At 55.5% G+C, this 20,571-nt stretch overlaps 6 protein-coding genes across 6 annotated transcripts; 2 read left to right on the top strand and 4 right to left on the bottom strand.

The window, feature by feature from the left end:
• Positions 1-42: 42 nt before the first annotated feature.
• Positions 43-999, bottom strand: N656DRAFT_727336 (uncharacterized protein). The gene is made up of 2 exons (XM_064812584.1): positions 860-999; positions 43-791 (listed from the first exon to the last, which is right to left on the bottom strand). Exons 1-2 carry the CDS (start codon positions 972-974, stop codon positions 385-387), a joined length of 522 nt encoding a protein of 173 aa, XP_064672147.1. The 5' UTR covers positions 975-999; the 3' UTR covers positions 43-384.
• A 1,255-nt stretch (positions 1,000-2,254) lies between these two features.
• On the top strand, positions 2,255-3,386 carry N656DRAFT_796222 (small GTPase; the record flags this gene model as incomplete). The annotated part of the gene is made up of 3 exons (XM_064817501.1): positions 2,255-3,097; positions 3,163-3,237; positions 3,288-3,386. 3 exons carry the CDS (start codon positions 2,255-2,257, stop codon positions 3,384-3,386), a joined length of 1,017 nt encoding a protein of 338 aa, XP_064672146.1.
• Positions 3,387-4,812: 1,426 nt separating this feature from the next.
• Positions 4,813-8,444, bottom strand: N656DRAFT_748990 (uncharacterized protein; the record flags this gene model as incomplete). Its single annotated transcript, XM_064812964.1, has 4 exons — positions 8,154-8,444; positions 7,945-8,035; positions 7,835-7,866; positions 4,813-7,719 (listed from the first exon to the last, which is right to left on the bottom strand). Exons 1-4 carry the CDS (start codon positions 8,262-8,264, stop codon positions 4,813-4,815), a joined length of 3,141 nt encoding a protein of 1,046 aa, XP_064672145.1. The 5' UTR covers positions 8,265-8,444.
• A 984-nt stretch (positions 8,445-9,428) lies between these two features.
• N656DRAFT_788061 (uncharacterized protein) lies at positions 9,429-11,439 on the top strand (the record flags this gene model as incomplete). The annotated part of the gene is made up of 2 exons (XM_064816660.1): positions 9,429-11,122; positions 11,178-11,439. 2 exons carry the CDS (start codon positions 9,429-9,431, stop codon positions 11,437-11,439), a joined length of 1,956 nt encoding a protein of 651 aa, XP_064672144.1.
• A 620-nt stretch (positions 11,440-12,059) lies between these two features.
• On the bottom strand, positions 12,060-15,083 carry N656DRAFT_776735 (V-type ATPase). The gene is made up of 8 exons (XM_064814694.1): positions 14,562-15,083; positions 14,397-14,433; positions 14,305-14,326; positions 14,188-14,236; positions 14,036-14,120; positions 13,361-13,973; positions 12,358-13,309; positions 12,060-12,281 (listed from the first exon to the last, which is right to left on the bottom strand). The coding sequence occupies exons 1-8, from the start codon at positions 14,931-14,933 to the stop codon at positions 12,225-12,227; spliced, it is 2,187 nt and encodes a 728-aa protein (XP_064672143.1). The 5' UTR covers positions 14,934-15,083; the 3' UTR covers positions 12,060-12,224.
• Positions 15,084-15,928: 845 nt separating this feature from the next.
• N656DRAFT_776734 (lysine methyltransferase enzyme-like protein) lies at positions 15,929-20,527 on the bottom strand. The gene is made up of 3 exons (XM_064814693.1): positions 19,464-20,527; positions 16,321-19,384; positions 15,929-16,250 (listed from the first exon to the last, which is right to left on the bottom strand). The coding sequence occupies exons 1-3, from the start codon at positions 20,157-20,159 to the stop codon at positions 16,147-16,149; spliced, it is 3,864 nt and encodes a 1,287-aa protein (XP_064672142.1). The 5' UTR covers positions 20,160-20,527; the 3' UTR covers positions 15,929-16,146.
• Positions 20,528-20,571: the final 44 nt, after the last annotated feature.

The raw sequence follows: 20,571 nt of genomic DNA, 5'->3' as shown, positions 1-20,571 counted from the left end.
GCAGCGTTAGCAGCAATATATGATCACGCGCTTGAAAGCTGCCTATATCATTACCCTAGGCCCGACGGGTTCCCACCTGTTGAATCTATCTCTCATACAAGCGGTCGTTGCCAGCCACTTGTTGCTTCCTGCAGTTGATTGCATCACGGGTCTGTAATTCTCCGCGCCTGGTGAACGCCTGTTCGAATTCGAGATGCGCAAAGGAAACCAAACACCGTTATGTCCCAATGGCCCATAGTATGGTACAGATCCAGGGCCCTTGTATCTATCAGGTTGAGCTGTCCGAAGAGGAAAATGGAATGATGGATGGAAGCGCGGCTCCTCCTGCCCGGCTACCCCCCGTAGCACTGGCGTCACTCTACACCTCCGCCAGGTTTAATCTTCTCAATGTTCGTCCTCCGTCGCGGTAAATTCTTCATATGCAGCCTGATCCATCAACTTCTCAAAGTCGTTGAGGCCCTGGTCGGTAAGCTGCACCTTTGCGATCCAGCCACCGCCGTGTGAGTCGTCCTCGGCGACTTGATTGATGGTGCCGGGTTTCTCCTCCAACAGGAGGTTGACCTGGGTGATTTTGCAAGAGACGGGGGAGTTGATGTCGGCCGCACTCTTGACAGACTCGACAGCGCCGATGGTGTCACCGGCATTCACCTCCTTGCCCTCGTCAGGAAGCTCGACGTAGACGATATCGCCCAGCGCCTTAGCGGCGTACTCGCTGATGCCCATGATTCCCGTCTTCTTGTCGGCAGAGAGGTCGATCCATTCATGCTCCTTGGTGTATCTCCTTATCGCATCTATATAACGTGGTACCAGCGGTTAGCAGAGCGGTGGCAGCGTTCGACACAGAGTCAGGAGAGCTCACTTGCTGCCGTGACAGAGAAGGGTCGGACGGCGATTGTGCGATAAGCAGAGCCCTTGATAACGGCAGAAAGACCGGAGGGCCGGGCAACCCTCAAGCACCGTGCAATTGAAGCCATTGCGGATGGGGCGGGAAGATTGTGATAGCTGCGGTGAGCTTGTCGACTGTCGGAGGGGGCCACAAGATAAATCGAATGACGCCGATTAAAGGAGAACGAGCGGTTGGACCCGGCAATCGCTCGCCAGCTGGCAGCAGGCGAATCCCAAGCACGAGTACGGTATTGTATTGTACAGTGCATACAAGTAATTTACATACCACTCACCGATATAATTTTCCTATCGTTACGTTACAAGCGTGCATAGTTTCAGTTTGGCGTTTTCGTCGGCGAAGGTGAACACACATTCGCGCGGAGCCTATGACAACGAGTCTCGGAATGTCGAGACCACCCCGTGTTTCCGGTGCGGAACGAGGCCGGGAAATTTGATAGTGATGCGAATATAGCAAGCTATGCCACACAAGCCGTTCGTTCAATAGGCTGTCCAGTCAAGCGCCTGCAGGCGTCCGGGGACGTTCATTTCTGTTATGGCCTTCATTGTTTACATTGATGCCCAAAGTGATCCTGTCAAAGACATCGACTCATTGCGCCATTTCGTATTTCTTCGTCGAACTGTCGTCGGCCAGATCGCGTCGCGTAATCTGCATGACGGCGCGTCGGTGACGTGCGGCAGCATTTCAGCTACTACGTAACGTTAACGTTAAAACTGAAAACGCTTGAAGTGGGTGCAGCTGCCCTGTGGCTGCCGCTGCGAGCACTGTCCCGGTGTCCCCCTGCCGTGGCGCCTAACCTCAGCAGAGAGTGGGTTCGCGCCCACTTTGGCCTTGCAACTGGAACCACCTCACCTTCCGGATTGTGGCGCTTTCGATTAGGTTCCCTTCTCCTGCTCTCCAATTCACCCGAACCCGGGACTCCGAGCTTCAGCATCCATTACCCGACCACCGTCAGCCGAGTCGCCTGTCACTACAGTAGTCAACCTGTGCACTTTGAGCTTCCTGGCCATCCTGCGCATCGGGCCGGGACGACCGAGCTCTCTTGCACTGACAAGAGTGACGGGCAGATCGATCCGACCCGGCTCCGCATCCGAACTCCCAACTGCGTTTGACGATCTGACGAACGGATTCACTTGTCATCGGCCCGCTACTGCTACGGCTTGTCTGGGAGGTTTTGGTTGCGCTACTCCGATTTCTCGCCGCTCGTAAACCAAAGTTTCCGTCCCCCTCCCTCATCAGACGAACGTCATCCGAACCTCGACTTTAAGGTTCCCGGGCGCTTCGGTTACCACTCACCCACCGTGTTTGCACGTTAAATCAGCACCACAATCTTCTCAATCACTGCCCACCATGGATTCCTCAATCTTGTCCGACGGGTCACCGGCCCATTTTCACGACGCTCCCGACTCCGTGGAGCACCAGGGTCAGCCTGTACCTCCGACTCATGAACCCATCCCGACCGATGCCCCTAACGACACGTTTGGCGGAATCGATGACTCTCCCAATGCTGTCTCCACGCATGCAGTCCCCGAACAGGAAGTGCCCGATCAGAACGGATTTCAAGAGCAGCACCCTGTTCAGTCACAGCCCCTCGACCAGACCTACCCTCCTGAAAATGTAGTAGACGGTGACCCGACTGCGCGGTACGCAACCCCGCCCATTCCAGCCCCGGCAATATCCCGACCGCCGTCCGGTCTTTCGGGGCAGGGGGCTGCTTACGGAGCCGATCAGGCTTCTAGGGCAGGCAGCAACGGAGCACCAGCTGCCGAGACGCAGAACAATGGGCGCAATCACGTCGTTATCAAAGTCGGCATGGTGGGCGATGCGCAGATCGGCAAGACTAGTCTGATGGTCAAGTACGTCGAGGGTAGCTGGGACGAGGATTACATCCAGACACTGGGTGTCAACTTCATGGAGAAGACGATCAGCATCCGCAACACTGAGATCACATTCAGTATCTGGGATTTGGGCGGTCAGCGCGAGTTTGTCAACATGCTACCGCTGGTGTGCAATGATGCGGTGGCCATTCTATTCATGTTCGACCTGACACGGAAGAGCACCCTAAACAGTATCAAGGAATGGTATCGGCAAGGACGGGGCTTCAACAAGACAGCCATCCCAGTTCTTGTGGGGACTAAATATGACCACTTCGTCAACTTGTCGCGTGAGGAGCAGGAAGAGATTTCCAACCAGGTATGACTCTATCAACTAGGGAAACCTGAGGCATTCTCATGGCCACGTTGACTGACGTGCCGTAGGCCCGGCGGTTTGCAAAGGCGATGCGTGCAGCGTTGATCTTCAGCAGCACTAGCCACAGCATCAATGTCCAAAAGGTAATGCACCATGTCCCCAGTTCTGAACCAGGTCTGACCTGTCGTCGCAGATTTTCAAGATTGTACTATCAAAGGCATTTGACTTGAAATGCACCATCCCCGAAATCACCAACGTCGGCGAGCCCCTGCTCATCTACCAGTCGTGCTGAGATGGGAGCCAACGTCGGCCGTTTGTCCGAATGTTTACTTTTGTACCCGATCACTGTTTTTATGGGTTGTTGAGCGAACCCCCTGATACATTAACCGCAACCCCAAAACGCTCACCACTACGATGATTGAAACTTCATCATCGAGAAACCCCCACCTATTCACGAGTCGGACGAGCCTTTCAGGACGGTCAGAGATACTGACCAGCGGCAACACCACCAGCCTCCAAAACGGGCTTAAGAATGCGTCGAGACTCGCCTCTCATTTTTCCCTTCTTCTTTGTATGTTGAAGTCACGGAGATGCAGGGCATGGCTGTTGACAAAAAGATGTCGACACGCATCGAATGTACTGCACAAACTTGGAGCGAAACGGGGGAAGCTGCATTTTGAGGATACATTTGTCCTGTGGTTCTGGGAAGAGGGAAAGGGCATACCACATCGAGACGGGCGACATCGGACTCTCCTGCGTTACTGGCAGTTCCGGCGTGAACCACCACCAGGAAGAGAGGGCTGTCACTGTCTGTATTCCATTTTCCCCTGTTTGATACTGGATTATCGTTGCCCAGAAACATGTTCCCAAGGATTGGTGCCGCAAGGGGGTTGTGGTGAGACAACAGATGAGGGACAGTTGTATAGCAGAATCCGCCTACAGTAACATTCCTTGTTACTTCGGCCACTGAGACAATCGATTCTAATTCATAGGCGGAATCGCCCTTTGAGCAGAAGCCAGTGTAGGCGAGTCGGACCTTTGCTAGACTCCATTGAAGGGTGTCCCGTCCCTCACACCTTACCGCCCTCTCCCCCTCCGAGTTGGTTGATGCCTGAGCAGCATCCCCACCCATATCAGCTTGATTAGTGCGTCGGACTGCAGTCTCAAGGAACAGATTGCTCTTTACGATGCAGGCCTTTTACCTGTCGTGGCTTCCCCTTTGTAAAAGCAGTGAAATTATGCCAAATCCCCTTACTCCTAGCCCAAGAATCACCTGGAAGAGAAATCAGGCAAGCTCTAACGAAAAGTGGAAACATATCTGTTCCAGTTGCTGTAAGCCTTTACGATCCGTCTGGTGCGTCCTGCTACACCCTCACCTGTTGGCGCAGCCTGAGCGGCCAAGCCCAACAGACGGAAACATAAAGCGGGAGAAAGGCAGGGACACTATGTGGATTCATGCACATGGATGCCTAACCCAACTGATGCCGACCCGAGCATCCTTACGACAAGATCCCCTTCGCCGCCAACAGTACCAGAATCTGTCTGATCTAGCTGTAACCACACACCGACCCCAACTCCATGCTGCAGATACACCTTGACCCTTTCCCCTTGTCCAATGACCCTGCATTGTTCCCCAACCACCATTCCCAACCACCATTCCCAAATGCTTGCATGGTATCGTACAGAGTAAAGAAAAGGGTTTAAAAAGTAGAACATGTTCACTCCTGCAATTCCCCCTCCTCAAGGAGCCGACCGAGAATCAGGCTCTGAACGACCCATTCATGAGTTAGCGTCCGAACCCTCTTCACCGGACGCTCATCAGCAGTAGCAGCAGCAGCGACGGCGGCTCCCGCCTTACTCGTCCTCTTCCTCTTCTTCCCGCCAACGGGAGGCTTGGGGGAAAACAGCGCCTCCTCGTTCGGTTTCCCGTCCACATAGACCCAATCAAACGGACGGCCCGCCTGCTCGGCAGCTTTCAGCTCCGCCCTTGCTTCCTCAAAGCTGCACACCCGCGAGACCGACGCGCCCAGCACACGCACAAGAAAGATGTACGCCTTCTTCCTGTCCTCCAAGGCCTTCTTCACCACCGCAAGGATCCTGCTGCCCTCCAAGAGCTTCGCCCGCTGGCCCAGGACGTCGACCAACCTGGCGGTGGTGACGTCGTAGGGTATCAGAGTCCGGGAGCGAATGGCATCGCCGAGAAATGTCGATTGGCCGGCGCAGAGGAGATACGGGGCCCAATCGACGAGCTCGTTCCGCTCCAGACAGGTCGTGACCCAGCGAGGGGCTATACACGGCAAACCGAGGGCCAGCGCCTGCATGTACTTGACCTTGCGCGAGTGGCCGTCTGCAATTAGTGCGGTGAAGCCGGTCGAGCGGGCCTCGGCAGTCAGGCTGATCTTCCCTTCCGGGTCTGTGCCTGAGCTTGATGCAGGGCTGCTTGTTGAGGCCCCAGTGGGCAGAACCTCAAACAGCTCGTTGAAGCCATCTTCAAGAATCCTGCCGCCGGCTTGTTTGATTCGGGTCTCCACTGTAGCCGCGAAGTCCATCCGCGTGTTGTACTGGTCACTGCTCTCACCTGGCTTTTTTGCCTGAAAAGATATTGCAAAGGCCATGCTGTCAAATAGTCTCCTGCCTCTTTGAGGCGGTGGAGGCTTGATGACTGTGCGTCCAGATCGTGATGCCGACCTGGAAGCGGCAAGGCGTGAGATACGCAGACTCTGTTCAAAAGTAGGTGTTGCTGACATGGACCTGGAGAGCTCGTCGGTTGAGCTTGAAGCTCGCCTATCCAGTCTTGCAGAATGCCTCAGATTTTCCGCCGAGCCGGTTTTGAGCTTTGGCAAACTCGCTCGTGCCTGACGTTTTCCTGTTTGATGAACGGAGGGAGAAGACGTAGCGACGATCGTAGAAGCAGCCGGAGACATGTCGGGGCCTATGTTCCCATTTTCCTGAGCCTTGCTGGACGGTACGGGCGGCGTGGAAGCTAAATCGCTCAAAGTTGAGGTCGAACTTGGGGCACGTTCATGCCCTTCTATAGTCCTACCTCTTCTGGACCTCGTATTGAACGCCGGCGGGGAAGATCGAAAATCAGGGGTTGACTCGGCCTCCATCACAGGCAGTTCAGAAGGCAGCACAACCTCTGAGCGACCCCCAAGCCCTCTCCTAGCTGGACTCGTCTCGGGGATCGCATCAGCGTTGGATGTGCCTTCGGTACGACTATCCCGACGCGCCACTTGACTATCCGACCTCGGAAGCTCGGGGACTGCACTTGGCATTGGCTCTGTTGCCGGCTCTAGTTCGCCGTTCACTTCCGCCCTTCCAGGGTGTTGATCTTCGAGATGGTGTGAAACGGCAGACGGGCGTTGCGCCTGAGACTCTACGACGACATCCGCGCCTCTCGAGTCATGACCGGCCGTATCTCCGTTGTGGCATTGAGCAGTAGAGGTCCCTGGCTGCCTCGGCTGTCTCTTTCGCCTCCCCTGGTTTGTTGACGGCACTTCAATATCATCTGACTTTATGGGGAGGTTGATGGCCGTTAACTGCTTGAGCGCAGCTTTTTTCTTTAGCTTTGCTCTTCTCCTCCTGGCAATCGAGTCGTCATCGTCCTCCTCCTCTTGGGCAGGACTGATAGGATCAGACCGCACTTCGGAAGTTGCGCGTCTCTCTTGAGATTTATGCATGGGCTCGTACGTGCCCATTGGTTCCGGCAGTGATTTCTTCCTGAAGGGCTCGCCATGAGATGAATCCGGAACAACAGGGTTTTGGGTTGAAGCAGGATTGGTGGGACTTCTAAGGGCATTATCGAGCCTCGAAGAAGTCGTGCCAGGAAGTATCTCTGAGCTCGATGTAGGGCCTAGATTGGGCGAAGAGCGGAGACCACGCGTCTTCAGGGGAGACGAGATAACCGGGTTTGGTGAAATCGAGTTGGGAAAATTGGCGGGCGATGGCCTGGAGGACGTCGGGGTAGCATGTTTCGCTGGGGATGAGAGTTGAGTCCCTCGGAATAACTGTGACGTCGGCAGCAGTTGGGACCGGCTGTGCCGGAAAGGGTTTTGTGGTGGTGCAGGCGTCTCCGGGAGGGGTTGAGCAGGTGAATCAGCGGCGCTCTCACAGCGGGTGGGGCGAAGATGAGCGAGACTTCCAAAGTCGACGAAGCCGGAATCGTCTTGACCCGGCGAGACCGTCTTAGTGGTGTCTCCGGCATTGGCAAAGTCAAAGCGAACAGCCCCGATGTCATCCTCCTCCAAGAACTCGCGTCTCGGACTGCTGCTCCTTATTGATTTATCAACCCTCGCATCCGCGGAAGTAGGCAGTGAATGCCCGGGAGATGATCCATGGCAGTACTTGTCATAACTCCTGCCGGTGTTTGACTGGGTTGACTCTATCGAGTCCATTTTCCCTTCGGGCGGCTCAACATGGAGTACACTGGCGGGGTCAAGAGTCTGTGGCAGGCTGTCGGTCTTGTGCAGACCGCGTCCCCCACCATCTTCGTCAAGGGCAGGCCAGTCCTGCCGGGTCGCCACTGGCCGCTCTTCTCGCTGGAGTTCGGATCGCCGACTGCTGGAGCTGGGTTGGCGAGACGTTTGTCTCTGCCTAATGGCGTTGGCACCACGCGTTACGCGTGTCTGGGACTGGTCAGTGCAATCCAGGGTTGAGGCAGGGGTTGTTCAGTTAAAGTCACGGTTCTCTGCAGGCCGTGCGAGCAGGGCGTCTAGTTAAAGTCAATCATTGCATAGTTACCTCTTCCCCCGAGTTGCCAACTTGCGCCGAGTCTGGATGCAGGAGTGAGCAATCTCAGCGAAAACGTAAAGTTTACATGGTGCAGCTCAGGAGGTTATGCGGCTACTCACTATTCCTGCTGCTTCTCTGATTTCGGGCCGTGCTTCGATCGGGAGATGGGAGTGATGTAACTGCTGCGCCTGAAGATGGTGAAGTGCTTCTCTGCGACATGCCTCTGAGTGGTTAGCCAGGCCACTTTTCTACAACTTGGATGCTTTTGTACTGTGACCAGTGACTGTAATACTGAGCACAGTACCATAAGCAGCATTGCCACACGTACCAAGCCGACACCGTATTCCATCATGAGGCAATTGGCAGTGACCAGGGTATCTTGAGATCCATTGGCTTCAAGAACCTGATTTGCAGCTTGGCGAACCGTTTGCACCGGCATTCTGAATGCTGAGCAATCAAATGATTATTTGTCGAGTCCCGGCATCCAGCACGCAAAGGAACAAATTGAGTTTGTCGTTTTGTCGTATGGCAGAACGAAAAGTTGCCGAAATCAGAAGTCTGGAAAGTAAGCAGACCAAGCCATGATTGTACAATGCCCTACTAGACCATGACCGAGGCGTGTGAATTGGTTAATCGCTTTAACCTTGCACGGCAGGCGCGACACACGCGCGTCGTCACGTGCCAACCAGCTGTGTTGAATGCTTAATTAATTCGTGTTGCCCCTTATCGTTACCTCCGTAATTATCCACCTTCCAACCCCAGATCTGCAGGGCCAGCCTCATAAATTGCATGCAGCAGCCCAGCTTGCCCAGCTCTTAGGGTCTTTACCTCTTTATGTACATACGAAGCATGTACGGACGTATGTACTGTACCTTCGTACAAAGTATGAACATACCTGTACTCCGTATGATTGTTCAAAATCGAAGTCTAAGCGACGAAGTAACTTTCTGGGCATTTCAACAGGAATCCCTTTGGGTACATTAACCTCAAAGCAGTTACGGCGCTGTATGTATGTGACTTGTCGGGCTCTCAACGTCGAAGCCCCCTGTGGCCCCTGCGGGTTACCATGGCAAGACGGGGGACAGCTGAAATAAAGATCCCACATTCACCTCCTGGAATCTCCGTGCAACGTTCCCGTCAACTTCATCCACCAATCTCTCATCCACACACCCACCGTTTGTTCGCTCTTTTGCTGCATCACGTTACCCTTTGCGCAACCAAGGTTGAACGGCCTTGTTCCAACTGCTGCTACATCATTCATTTTGGATTCGTTAAATATCCCGTTGCAGTCAATTGACCTCTGCCGCTTCGGCGTGACCAAATGGTCGATATCTGAGGCCAGCATCGGAAGCAGGAAACATCAACAAGCTCCGCATCAGAAACAAAACATTGAGGAACCACCCAGCGGGGCCTTACAACGTAAGCGACCCACGCAAACCGGGTTGGCGAATCCCTTCAACCCTGTTCTCCCGCCGAGCTCACCCTAGTCCAGTAAAGCGGTCAGGGTGCGTTGCCAAGAAAAGTCAGGGGCTGCATGAATGGGGCGAGATGAGGTTTCCACCTACCCTCGTCTTATCCTGACCGGCTCCCCTTCTTTTTTCCCATGACCTCCGCCGTCCTGCTCCGGACTTGCTTTGTCTCGGCTTGCGCCAACGCTCTTTTCAACAAACGTGACAACCATCCGCTAAGCGTCCACAGGGCTGTTGTCGTCGCCAGAAGAACGGCCCGCCCTTCAACCCACTCTTGCAGGCGCCGCTCCTTGCGCCACCGCCTTGCAACCTTGACTACCAGCTCCTGGCTCCGGCGAAGGACTTGGCGATTGGCTTGTCGCATTGATATCTGGCGCAAACCCCTACATTCGTTCAGGCAAAATATGCCTGCCTCAAAGAGGGCCGAGGCAGCCAGCTGCGAACCGAACATGCGAGACAACATTATTCAGACGACTTCTCAGCAGCAAAGTCTAATGGGAACTATGCTCAACGGCGTACCGGCTGTTCAAGAGCGGCGCCGTCCAGAGCGTGGAGGGAGCCGCGATGAAACCAAACCGCGGCGATTGCCTGATGAGCCCCTTGGGTCGCCCGCTTCCCTCACGGACGACCTGACGGAGACGCGCTCCACAAGGTCCGCTTCTACAGCCTCGCGGACCACCAACAGGCTATCATTGACTCTTCCAATTGCACCCCCAACCGCCTACCCTTCGCGGCCTACGCCTGGCTCGGCGACAGTGCCAGCGTTTCCCCCGACACCGCTCGACACGCCTTCGGTACTGTCTCCCGTTGACCCTAACGACTTCATCACTGCCATAGCAGCGCAGGAGCGTCGAGTTCTGGAACTACGGGAAGACCTTAGTCGTGCAGAGTCAGAGCTTGCAAGGCTAAAGAAGCAATATGCTACGTATGAGGCCTACAAGAAGCGGGCCGAGCGGCGCAACGTGGAGCCCCTCCGCGGCCTCGGTCCGGCTGTGGAGTTGTATGATGAGACAGCGATCCGCCGCAGCGTTGAGCTTGACCGGAGGAAGGCGCTACTTGGCCAACAAAACCAGCAGGCAACTCCCGAGCGGAGCCGGAGGCGCGTTTTTACCGGCAGCCATACGCGGACCCTCTCGCTGCTCTCCCCGACGAAGCCGACTGGAGGATCTGAGGACGGACCCGAGAGCCGCAAAAGTGAGCCCACCGGTCGCTATGCTCCCGTCACACCAGAGCTGCTAGCTAAGCGGGCATCCTGGGCTCCACGGTCGACGCAAACGAGCGGAGTGAAGCAGATCGCCCAGGACCTGAAAGCCGGGCTCTGGACATTCATGGAGGATCTCCGACAAGCCACGGTGGGCGATGAGCCGATTACTGGACAAGGATTGTATCTGAGGGATGGAGACGGTAACATGAGGCAAACCTTGAATGGAAGTCTCGGCAGGTCGAGCAGCGCTGGCGACCAGGATACCATCCGCGCAACAGGCGCCAACTCGAGGCCAAGAGTGACATCTGCCTTCGAGGGAACGGCCGCCTCAGAACCGCCAGCTAATGTCACCAATAAAGACGACAAGGAGACGAGAGAAGAGGAGGGAAAGGACCGCGAAGCTGCCCCTTCGAGACCGAGGACCCTCCAAAGATCCAAAACCGACGCCGCAAAGCCGTCAAAGCGCTTCTCGTGGACCCCATTGACGGTTGATTCATATGATGACAACGACTGGTCCAACTGGGACAGCCCCAACGTCTCCTCGCCGAGGTGGAGCGGCACCACCGTGAATGGGGATATCATTCCCACAATCCCCGAAAAGCGGGACGGCACGGAGACTCCTCAGTAAGCTCTCTTCTTGGCGCGCGCGCAGCTGGTCACTAACCGCCGACAATAACAGGAAACAGAAGTCATCCAAAGCCCCCGACTCCTCCTCCTCGGCCCCCTCCCCTTCCGCGGCGTCGTCCATATCCATGCCCATGATGTCCGCCACCAACAAGCTCGAGGAGCTCCTCCCACCCGTCCTGAACCGCCTCACACCAAGCAACATCAAACGCACCGCCGCCGACTTCATGAAGGAGTGGGAGAGGAGTCTCTCACCGCCCGACCTCTACACGCCAGTTGCTGCTGCTGCTACGGGAGGCAAGGAAAAGGGCGTGTGAAAGCGCGCCTTGCCTGCCTCCCGTCTGCTTGTTGTTATCGGTGCAAAGTACATATCCCATGTTTGGATGTACTGTACTTTGTCCACCCTGGATTCGAAGTGATACCCCCGCTACCTACCCTGTTGGAACTGAACCGTTGGCTGGTCTTCAACTAGCTTATTTTGGGCTCGTGAAGGCGAGTGTTGAATGAGCTATATGATGTGATGAGGATATATGTGCGGTTTAGGTGCAGATAGGGCTACCGTCACCGGGTTGGTGAGGTGGCATCTGATGCGCTGTTGTTGTGATAAAGGAGGATGTTTGGGCAGCGTCGTGGACCAACAATCATGATTCATGACTAGACGACTGTATGCATGATATGAATCAAATCATTCAATCTCAACACTAGGAGCCTTTGGGAAGGTAACCATGTCGGCGACATCAAGTTTTGTAGTCCTTTTGATATAGCACAGTCCTGTTTTGATGCCATCGTTCATAAGCGATCCATCAACACCCCAAATGCACTCATGACACCACTGTTATGGACAGATGATGGATAGGCGGGTTCCTCAGAGGGACAGAACCGAATGGCCAAGCAAGACAACTTACCTAGAGGGCAATCGGATATAGGAGCTCCAGAGTCAAGGCAAGAATTCTAATGTCAAAAATTCCTCCCCATCTTGCTACATACATGCATGCATACAAAGCCAGCACCTCCCCTATTCCTACCGAGCCGACCGTTGGAATTGGCAATGGACCAGACAGACACGCCATGTCCTTCTATATACGGATACTCATGTCTCTTTTTACTCATCCACCACCGACGCAAACTTGTCCAGCATAGCCTGCTGTATCGCCTCGTACTGTTTTCCCCCAAACAATCCACCGTCAGCAAAAGAGAACTTTCAAATAACAGGGGCTGGAGGTGCATTCACATACCTTCTTGCAAATCTTGTCCTCCCCCTCGCTGGGCACCTCAAACTTGAGGCTGCGCAGCTGGGCCTGCAGCTGCTGGGTGGCCTCGCGGACGCGAGCCCAGCTCTGGCCCTGGGCGATGGCCTTTTGGGCCTCGTCGTAGAAGCCCACCATGAGCTTCATCATCCACTCCGTCTTCCAGATGGGACAGAATTGGTCATAGTCCGAGTAGCCGTTCTGCTGCAGAAAATCTTCCTTGATGAGTGTCGCCATGTCGAGCGTAATCTTGTCCGGGTCCGAGAGCGCCGACTTGCCCACCAGCTGCACCACCTGATCCAGCTCCTCGCTGTCCGACAGGAGCTGCCGGATGCGGTCGCGCAAGCGGGGGAAGTCCGGGTAGTTCTTCTCGTACCACTTGTCCAGCGTCATGGTATACTTGCTGTAGCTGAGCGACGTGTTGATGGACGGGAAGTGCTTGCGCTGCGCGAGCTTCTTGTCCAGACCCCAGAACACCTGCACGATACCCAGCGTGGCCGACGTGACCGGGTCCGAGAAGTCGCCACCGGGCGGGGAGACGGCGCCGACAATGCTGACGCTCCCTTCGCGCGGAGGGCTGCCGAGCGACTGCACCTTACCGGCACGCTCGTAGAAGGATGCCAATTTGGCCGAGAGGTAGGCGGGGAAGCCCTGGTCCGCCGGCATCTCTCCCAGACGGCCCGAAATTTCTCTCAGCGCTTCCGCCCACCGCGAAGATGAGTCCGCCATCATGGCAACGTTCATTCCCTGGTCCCTAAAATATTCAGCTACTGTAATTCCAGTGTAAATGGAGGCCTCGCGCGCAGCAACAGGCATGTTGGAAGTGTTGGCGATGAGGGTCGTCCGCTTCATGATGGGCTCCTTGCGACCCTCCACCTCGATGGTGAGCTCGGGGAAGTCCTTCAGAACCTCAGCCATCTCGTTACCACGCTCACCACAGCTGCAGCCGGGGTCAGTCCAGGGCCTTGAGTATGAGGGGAAGGGTACAGACCCGACATAGACAATGACGTCGCTGTTGGAAAACTTGGAGACAGACTGGCTGATGACGGTCTTGCCGCAGCCAAAAGCGCCAGGGATGGCAACGGTTCCGCCCTGGACCGAGGGGAAGAGAGCATCGAGCACGCGCTGGCCGACAAGGAACGGCTTGTCGGCCGAAAGCTTTTCGGATGTTGGCCGCGGCACACGGACCGGCCAAGTCTGCATCATGCCATACTCGGTCTTCTTGCCGTCAAACTCGACCTCAAGGATCTTCTCGTCGACCGTGTAGCTGCCCTTATCAGCGATCCTCGTGATGATACCGCGGGCTCTCGGAGGGAGCAGAATCTTGTGCACAGAAATGAAAGAGTTCTCGAAGACGGTACCCCAAACATCCCCGCCGGCGATGTGGTCCCCGACCTTCTTGGTCGGTGTGAAGTCCCACTTCTTGGTCCGGTCTAACGCAGGGGCAACGACACCCCGAGGGATGTAAATGCTCTTAGACATGTCGGAGATCTTCTCGAGGGGTCGCTGGATACCGTCGTAGATGTTGTTCAAGAGACCGGGGCCCAGCTCGACGGACAGGGGCTTGAAGGTCCGCAATACAGGGTCGCCGACCTTCACACCGGCTGTGGAACGAGTGTTAGCTCCCCTGGCAGAGGGCGTCGGGCCGCCGGGCAGAAAAGCCTACCGGTTTCTTCGTATACTTGAATGGTCGCTTGGTCGCCATTGATTCGGATAACCTCGCCAATGAGCTGGAAATGGCCCACTTTTACCTGTGGCCGAGTCAGCCGTTAGACCCTCGCAATCCTAGGACAGGCCGTGAGGACCCGAAACTCATACCATCTCATACATAGCAACACCGATCATGTCCTCTGCGACGACGACGGGCCTGTCGGTTGCGCCTGTTAGTGATCGCTGGCAGTGGAGTGCGCGGGGCGAAGTTTGGTTTCGACTAACCCAGAGACCGAGTAGATCTTGCCTAAGAGAGTCTGTCAGTAGGGAGGCAACCATAGCGAGGGGGAAAGGAGCATGCGCAGAGCTGTGCTTACCAGCGTTGGGTTCATCTTGGCTACTGTCCGTCCGCGACTGGATCCAAGTTAGAGAATAAGCTCGATACCATATGCCAGTAGCTGGGTAGGGGGACGACGACGACGACGACAGGATTGACGCTTTGATCGAGTTGCGAGGGGTTGCAGGTGTTGAGAGAAGCTTACAGGGGCCATGCTGGGCGAAGTGATTGCAGCGGGCGCGAGCTTCGGCGGGGCGTGCGGAGGAGTAGAAGTTATGACGACTTGGGGGGTGCTCGGTGACGGGGTCGGCGATGGCGTGGGCGATGCTGAGCGTGGTGGTGTTTCTGGCGACTGTGGAAGTGGGAGGGTTGAAGCTTGTTCCAAGATGGCGGCGCCTGGGACAAGCTCAAGGTCGGATCCCGGGGCGGTGCTTGCCGATAATAGTGGAGGCGATGATGCAGGCGGGCCCTCCTGCGCTTGGCTGGTGCTGCTGCTGCTGCTGAAGCTGCCGGCTCTAACCAACAGGTCGACAAGCGACGGCCGGGCCTTCAATCGCGGTCGTAATCCCACGTGCATTCAAGACAGCTCTGTGTAACAACGTGGCATTTGACAGGTATTGGCACGTTAGCTTTTTTCGTTGATTGATGGAGACTGAAGAGCGTCGCGCTTTACGGAGGTAATGATGGTAGCTCATAAGTTGGCTACCAGGCTCACTGGAAATTGGTCCGATCAACTGCTTCGGTCAGCATGTGTCGGGTATTGTAGTGTACCGGTACGAAGTATAGAGAGTGCAACCGAAATAGGAGCTTACCACGCCTCTCGGTTGGTTGCAAGTCAGAGTCCCAGAACATCCACGTTATCACCCTCGAGCCACCCTACATTCACCCGCAGCAGCGTCGTGCCGCAAGGCACTTGCTTACCTGTGTCGAAATTGGCCCTGGTGGGATTGTTCACGATTAAGCTGGGTAAGATTGACGCCGGTTCGGAAGGGCCAAGGGCCAGTCTCGGAAGTGTTAAACACTGGTAGTGTTTCGTACTGAGGCATTGTATGTACTGTACAGTATGAACATGTTGCTGGATCCCATCTACTCCAGCGATTAGGACTACCTTCACTTGACCAAGTATGCAGAGGATGAAGATTCTACCCCTAGGGATGAGGAAACCCATGACAGTCAGCCACTAACCCCTAGATGTGTCGATGCCACATCCAAGCGACATCTATCTGCCGCATCGAAACTCTTGGTTTACCTAGTTAAGTACGGAGTACACACTCATAGTCTTGTCAGAAACACTCATCCATGTACCTGAATCTTCACCGCTACAGACGCAGACCTGCCGTACACCCTTCTAGGTTCAGTCCGATCGAGAAGATACCATGGAAGTCATTTTCTATGACCTTTCTGTCCCCAAGTCCACTGGAAGTCCCTGACACCGCCCCTGTATCATGAGACTAGATTGTACATATAATGCAAGCACGATAATTCCTGACAGACACCACAACACTCATGCACCACTGCCAAAGCATGGCTTGGTGAGAGAAGGGAGAGAGCATAAGGAAGAGAGAAATCTGTGAATTCGCTCTGCAAATGCTCCAAATATAAATAACCTCGTCGAGAACGGACGTAAACGCCTGGTCGCCGTCTCGTAAAAATCACCAGCTACCAATGACTGGCCAACCGAACCACCGATCACCATGATCCCCTTTTCCGTCCGCCACAGAGGCATCACCATAGTATCCACTAACCGGGCACCCAGCCGGTCCTCCCCAAGGCATTAAGAGGGCACTGTATTAGTTGAGAAAGCCCTTGCACGCTGCCGTTCCGCACAAGCAGGGTATCCGGTCCGTGCTACCGAGCTCACGCTCAAACTTGTAGTCGTATGTTAACTCCTCGTCTGTGGTACGATCACGTCAGTCCATGTCTTGACCAGGTTCAGATAATGCTGCGCGTAGACTTAAACTTACTCTGCGCAATGTCCCGAAGGGCATATATAACGATGCGCTTGCTGCCTTCCACCTTGATGATCTTGGCCGTGCAGTTGGGCATGCAGCTGTGGTTGATGAACCGCGCGATGCCGCCCTTCTTGGTCGCATCAATCACCGTGTTATCGTCTATGCGGAAGAGGTAGCTGCTGCCGATGCCGCTCTTGAGATACCGGTTCTCCCGTATCTCGGCGATTTGCTGCCGGACTTCCTCGCCCACGTACTCAATGATCATGTCGTCCTTGGGTATGTTTTCCATGGCATACAGTCCCCAGTTGTGGATGGCTGACCTCGCAAACTTGACCGGTTTCTTGCGCTTCTTGAGCTGGTTGAACCGCAAGACATCCGAGTCCTGCCCAAGCGTCTTCCTCTGATCGTTGAGATCGGCCACGAACCGACGGTTGTTGGCACGATTAGCCCGGGAATTGCCCCTGGCCACAAGGCTCTCAGCAGCGAGCCTGGCAGCTTCGGCAGCGGCGGCAGCTGCATCTTTGGCGTTCTTGCCCGTCTGCGCTTGCCGCTCTTCTCTGGCCTTCTGGACCTTGATATGATGCGGAAGATACTTGGATTTTTCCGAGTTAAGGATCTTCTTCACCCCCTCGGTCCTGGCGCAGCCGCTGGGGTTCGGAACATAGTAGCCCTCAATCGACACTGGATTCCTCGCGGTCCCGTCAACCGAGTTCAGTTCACGAATGCGATTCCGCTTCCACAGCCAAAGCTCGGGATCCTCAATGTTGCCGGGGCCGAATTTCTTGCGAAGCCTGCCAATGTCCGGCTGATCAGTATCCCCGAGCGCCAACTCCTGCAGGGCTAGCACATCAAGGCTGAAATCGGGTGGAAGCTTAAGCGCCGAGATCTTCTCTGGCGGATACAGATTCTCGTCGAGATCTGGCTTTTCATCTTCCGGGCCAGTCTCTGGTGCCCCCGCTTCTTTCTTCGATTCGACATCACCGTCTGGCGTCGGCTTGATCTCGTTCTCTTCGGGCTGTAGCGCCTCCTTTTCAAATATCTCCAGCTGCTGACGTTTGAAGGCTTCTCTTTCCTCAAACAGCTGCTTTTTAGATTTCTTCTTCGCCTTTGAAGGCTTCTTCTTGGCTTTGTCTCCAGGCGGTAGAGGCGTGGGCATCCGGGAGCTGTCTGTGTCCTTTTCCTCAGGGCGTTCAAAGTCAGGTAAAACGACATCATCAGGAGAAGGCTCTCTCGAAGGAAACTCCGTCTCAATCCGATCAATGGCCACCCCGAAAAGCTCTTCGTCTGTCTTCTTCTGCCGCTTGATGGCCGTTTCCACCTGGAGATCCAGCTTCCTCTTCTTGGGCAATAGCGAGCCATCGTTGAGGGCGAAACTCGCCTCTGTCATGGAATCATCATCGCCAGGGCCCCATGATGTGTAGTCTTCCTTGGTCGCGTCATCGTCCGTGCTCATACGGCTCCGAGGTCGAGACTCGGGCTCCTCTGTATCCCTGCCAAGTGACGCGCGATTCTCGAATTCATCCTCAGACTCAACGTCGCTATCGGTTCTGAGACGGTAGTGGAGAGATCGGAAAGCGCTGCGCCTAGCCGGCTGACGGTTGCGCGCAAAAGGATCGTTGAACCCATGCTTGCGAATGTTCAGTCCGGCGTTCTTGACTTTGCGAATACGAGGCAATGCAGTGACATCAAGCCGAGCTGTTCGTCTCTCAATCGGGTCCGCCCTAGAGTTAGGCGTGCCAACCGGAGACTTGTCTTCCCATTCGTCCAAGACGATCGGCGGAAGTCCCGCACTACGGGGGTCCTCGATACCGAGTCTCTGGCGCCTGGCAACGTGGTTGGCAGGATTCAGGTATTCAAACAAAGCCGGGGCTGCGATCTTCGTCCGGATGTGTTTGATCAACTGTTCTTTCATCTCCCGGAGTACCACATCCGTGGCCTCCAAGACCGGGTCGAAGTTTTTCGCTCTCTGCCTCTTCTCTTCTTCCAAGTCTGCCTCTTCTTCCCGCCTGCGCCGGTCTTGTTCTTCACGCCGCAATCTATCTTCATCATGTCGGCTGCGATGGTGAAGCCTGGTGTCGTCTACCCGTCTCTGGTCCGGCGTCCGACTACGCTGCCGGGCTCCAGACGGGTGGGCAGCCTTTCCTATAGTGCCATACAGGTGCAGCTTCATGACCATTGTGTAGGTAAAGAAGGCTGTGCGGTCTACGGCTCGGTAACATCGCTCGGCCTCGGCACGCCCATAGCCCGAATCGCGGAATATAATATAGTAGCCGGTTCTGTCGGCGCGGACATCCTCAAACAAGTACATCTTCAGGCGCCTCTTCATATGAGCAACCGTGGTAGGCATGACGGGGACGTGCTCGTGCGCAACAAAGATGTACGGCTCGCTCTTTATACGCGATACGACGGGTTCAGCTTCAATCAAGGCCTCGGGTTTGGGCTTCGGCATCCACACGCCCGGAACGGGTGCTATGCCGCGATGCGCCGCTGGCGCTTTCGGTGCAGTCGGCGGGGGTCCCGGGGGTATCTCCTTGGATTTTGGGCCTGTCGGTATCTTTGGCTCGCCCCGTGTCTGTTCCCATTCCTTACCCTTCTTCAGCACCTCTTCTAGCATGCGCGAACTCTTTCTGCCCTCGGGATCGTACTCGACGCGAACAGAGTTCGCCTCGATCCGTTTCCCGTTCATTGCGCGGATGGCGCGCCTTGCAGCGTCTGCTGCTGTGACAGGCACGGGGCGTGAGCGGCTTGGTTTTGAGTCCCTGTAGCGGAATGTAGCAAAGCCTAGATAGCTCCCGGTCTCAGGGTGCATCTTGTTGCTGCTCTCGGCGATGTCTCCGAAAGAGGCAAACACGGCGGTCACCTTGGAGAAGGTAATCAAAGGATTGAAGCCGATGACCACGATCTGAGTCGGGGGTCCAGGGCCACAGGAGGTTTTAGGGTCATACTTGTACGGCCTGAGGTTGTAGGGAGCTTGTCGTAACCGGGCTCGGGGAAGATGGAAATCGACATTAATGTAGTTCAACCTCCCGCCTTTGGATAGGCGAGGGTCTGAGGGGGGAGCGTCATCTTGTTCATCCTACACGCAGTATTAGCCAATTGAACTCATCCTCAAGATGACGCTCCCCCCTCAGTGTAAGTGTATCAGGTCTACATACCACGCCATACTCCTTGTATATCGGTTTTGTCTTCCTCTTCTCGGAGCTCGACAACGAAGTATCCAGGGCGGGGTCATATGTGCACTTGATGCATATGATCGAGCGGGTGGGATCTCGGACAGGCACGCGATCGGCGACGCCGGACAGAGCAGCCGTGGTGTCACGGAGAGATCCGTTGGGTATCGAGATTGATCCGTCTATTGCGTCGGCATGATGGGGGGTGGTCGAGTGCGCCTTTTTAGGGGCGGCCGTAGATAAACATGAAGACGGGGATCCGATGGTGGTGGGAGGGGTAAGTTGGCTGGTTGAGAGTCTTACGGCAGCCGAGGCGCTCGGTCGCGTCGGAGCACTGAATATGGAGGAATTTGAGCTGCCACGAGAGCTGGCAGATCCGCCGCCCACATTGGGTGTGTCGCCGGTTAGTGACTCGGTATCATCCGCCGACGGATGCGCCACGTCAGGACCGGTTCCATTGGGCTGTGGTCTCGATGCGAAGCCGTTAACGAGCGTACCGTCCGGATTTGAGAAGGCTGAAGCTTCCACCGGGGGGAGGCGGCCATTGGCGCTGACTGCTTGCAAAGACGGAGACTCGAGTGCTTTCAATCGTGCCCTCTCGCGCTCCATTGCCCTGTCCCTTGCGGCTCGCGGCGCTGCAGGGAAGAACTGGGCGAAGCCCGCACCAGCAGGGCGAGTCATGGCGAGAAGGGGCTGCTATTACCGCTTCCTCCGCCCTCCGACCATCATATCTGTCGCTGGTGATGTTATGAGACACCATGCATGAGTATTGATGGGTTGGATCTGCAATACTTTGGTCGAACTACGCGCGATGTTCCGGCCACGCGACCGAGGTTGGCCGGGCAAGGGAGAAGGCGTTGCCTGACTGCGCCGTAGAGAACGGAAATCGCTCGAAGGAGAGAGAAATCAACGAGCAAAAATCTCTATTAGTATGTGCGACAACTTTCGGTCGGTTTCGATCAGCGAAAATGGTGGTTTTCGTGAGTTGCTGTGAGTTTGAGCGTGAGATGGGCCAAGAATGAAGTTGAAAGTTTAGGAGTTTCTCCAGGGCGTGTGAAGTCGCGAAGCCATTGTGTCGCTAAACCGAAGTTGG

Source organism: Canariomyces notabilis (assembly GCF_033297395.1).
Source record: "Canariomyces notabilis strain CBS 508.74 unplaced genomic scaffold N656scaffold_5, whole genome shotgun sequence".
In the NCBI taxonomy this organism is placed as follows: domain Eukaryota; kingdom Fungi; phylum Ascomycota; class Sordariomycetes; order Sordariales; family Chaetomiaceae; genus Canariomyces; species Canariomyces notabilis.
This window is presented reverse-complemented; position numbering and strand designations above follow the sequence as displayed.

Bases quoted from the DNA above. Each gene is read 5' to 3' on its own strand.
- N656DRAFT_776735 (XM_064814694.1), bottom strand. From the start codon at position 14,933: ATGCACGTGGGATTACGACCGCGATTGAAGGCCCGGCCGTCGCTTGTC. The intron at 14,327-14,396 runs GTAAGCACAGCT...AGACTCTCTTAG, and splicing joins CCAAGATGAACCCAACGCTG to GCAAGATCTACTCGGTCTCT. The intron at 13,974-14,035 runs GTAGGCTTTTCT...CTCGTTCCACAG, and splicing joins TCAAGTATACGAAGAAACCG to CCGGTGTGAAGGTCGGCGAC.
- N656DRAFT_727336 (XM_064812584.1), bottom strand. From the start codon at position 974: ATGGCTTCAATTGCACGGTGCTTGAGGGTTGCCCGGCCCTCCGGTCTT. The intron at 792-859 runs GTGAGCTCTCCT...CACGTTATATAG, and splicing joins CTTCTCTGTCACGGCAGCAA to ATGCGATAAGGAGATACACC.
- N656DRAFT_776734 (XM_064814693.1), bottom strand. From the start codon at position 20,159: ATGACTCGCCCTGCTGGTGCGGGCTTCGCCCAGTTCTTCCCTGCAGCG. The intron at 19,385-19,463 runs GTATGTAGACCT...TACTGCGTGTAG, and splicing joins TATACAAGGAGTATGGCGTG to GATGAACAAGATGACGCTCC. The intron at 16,251-16,320 runs GTAAGTTTAAGT...ATCGTACCACAG, and splicing joins CCTTCGGGACATTGCGCAGA to ACGAGGAGTTAACATACGAC.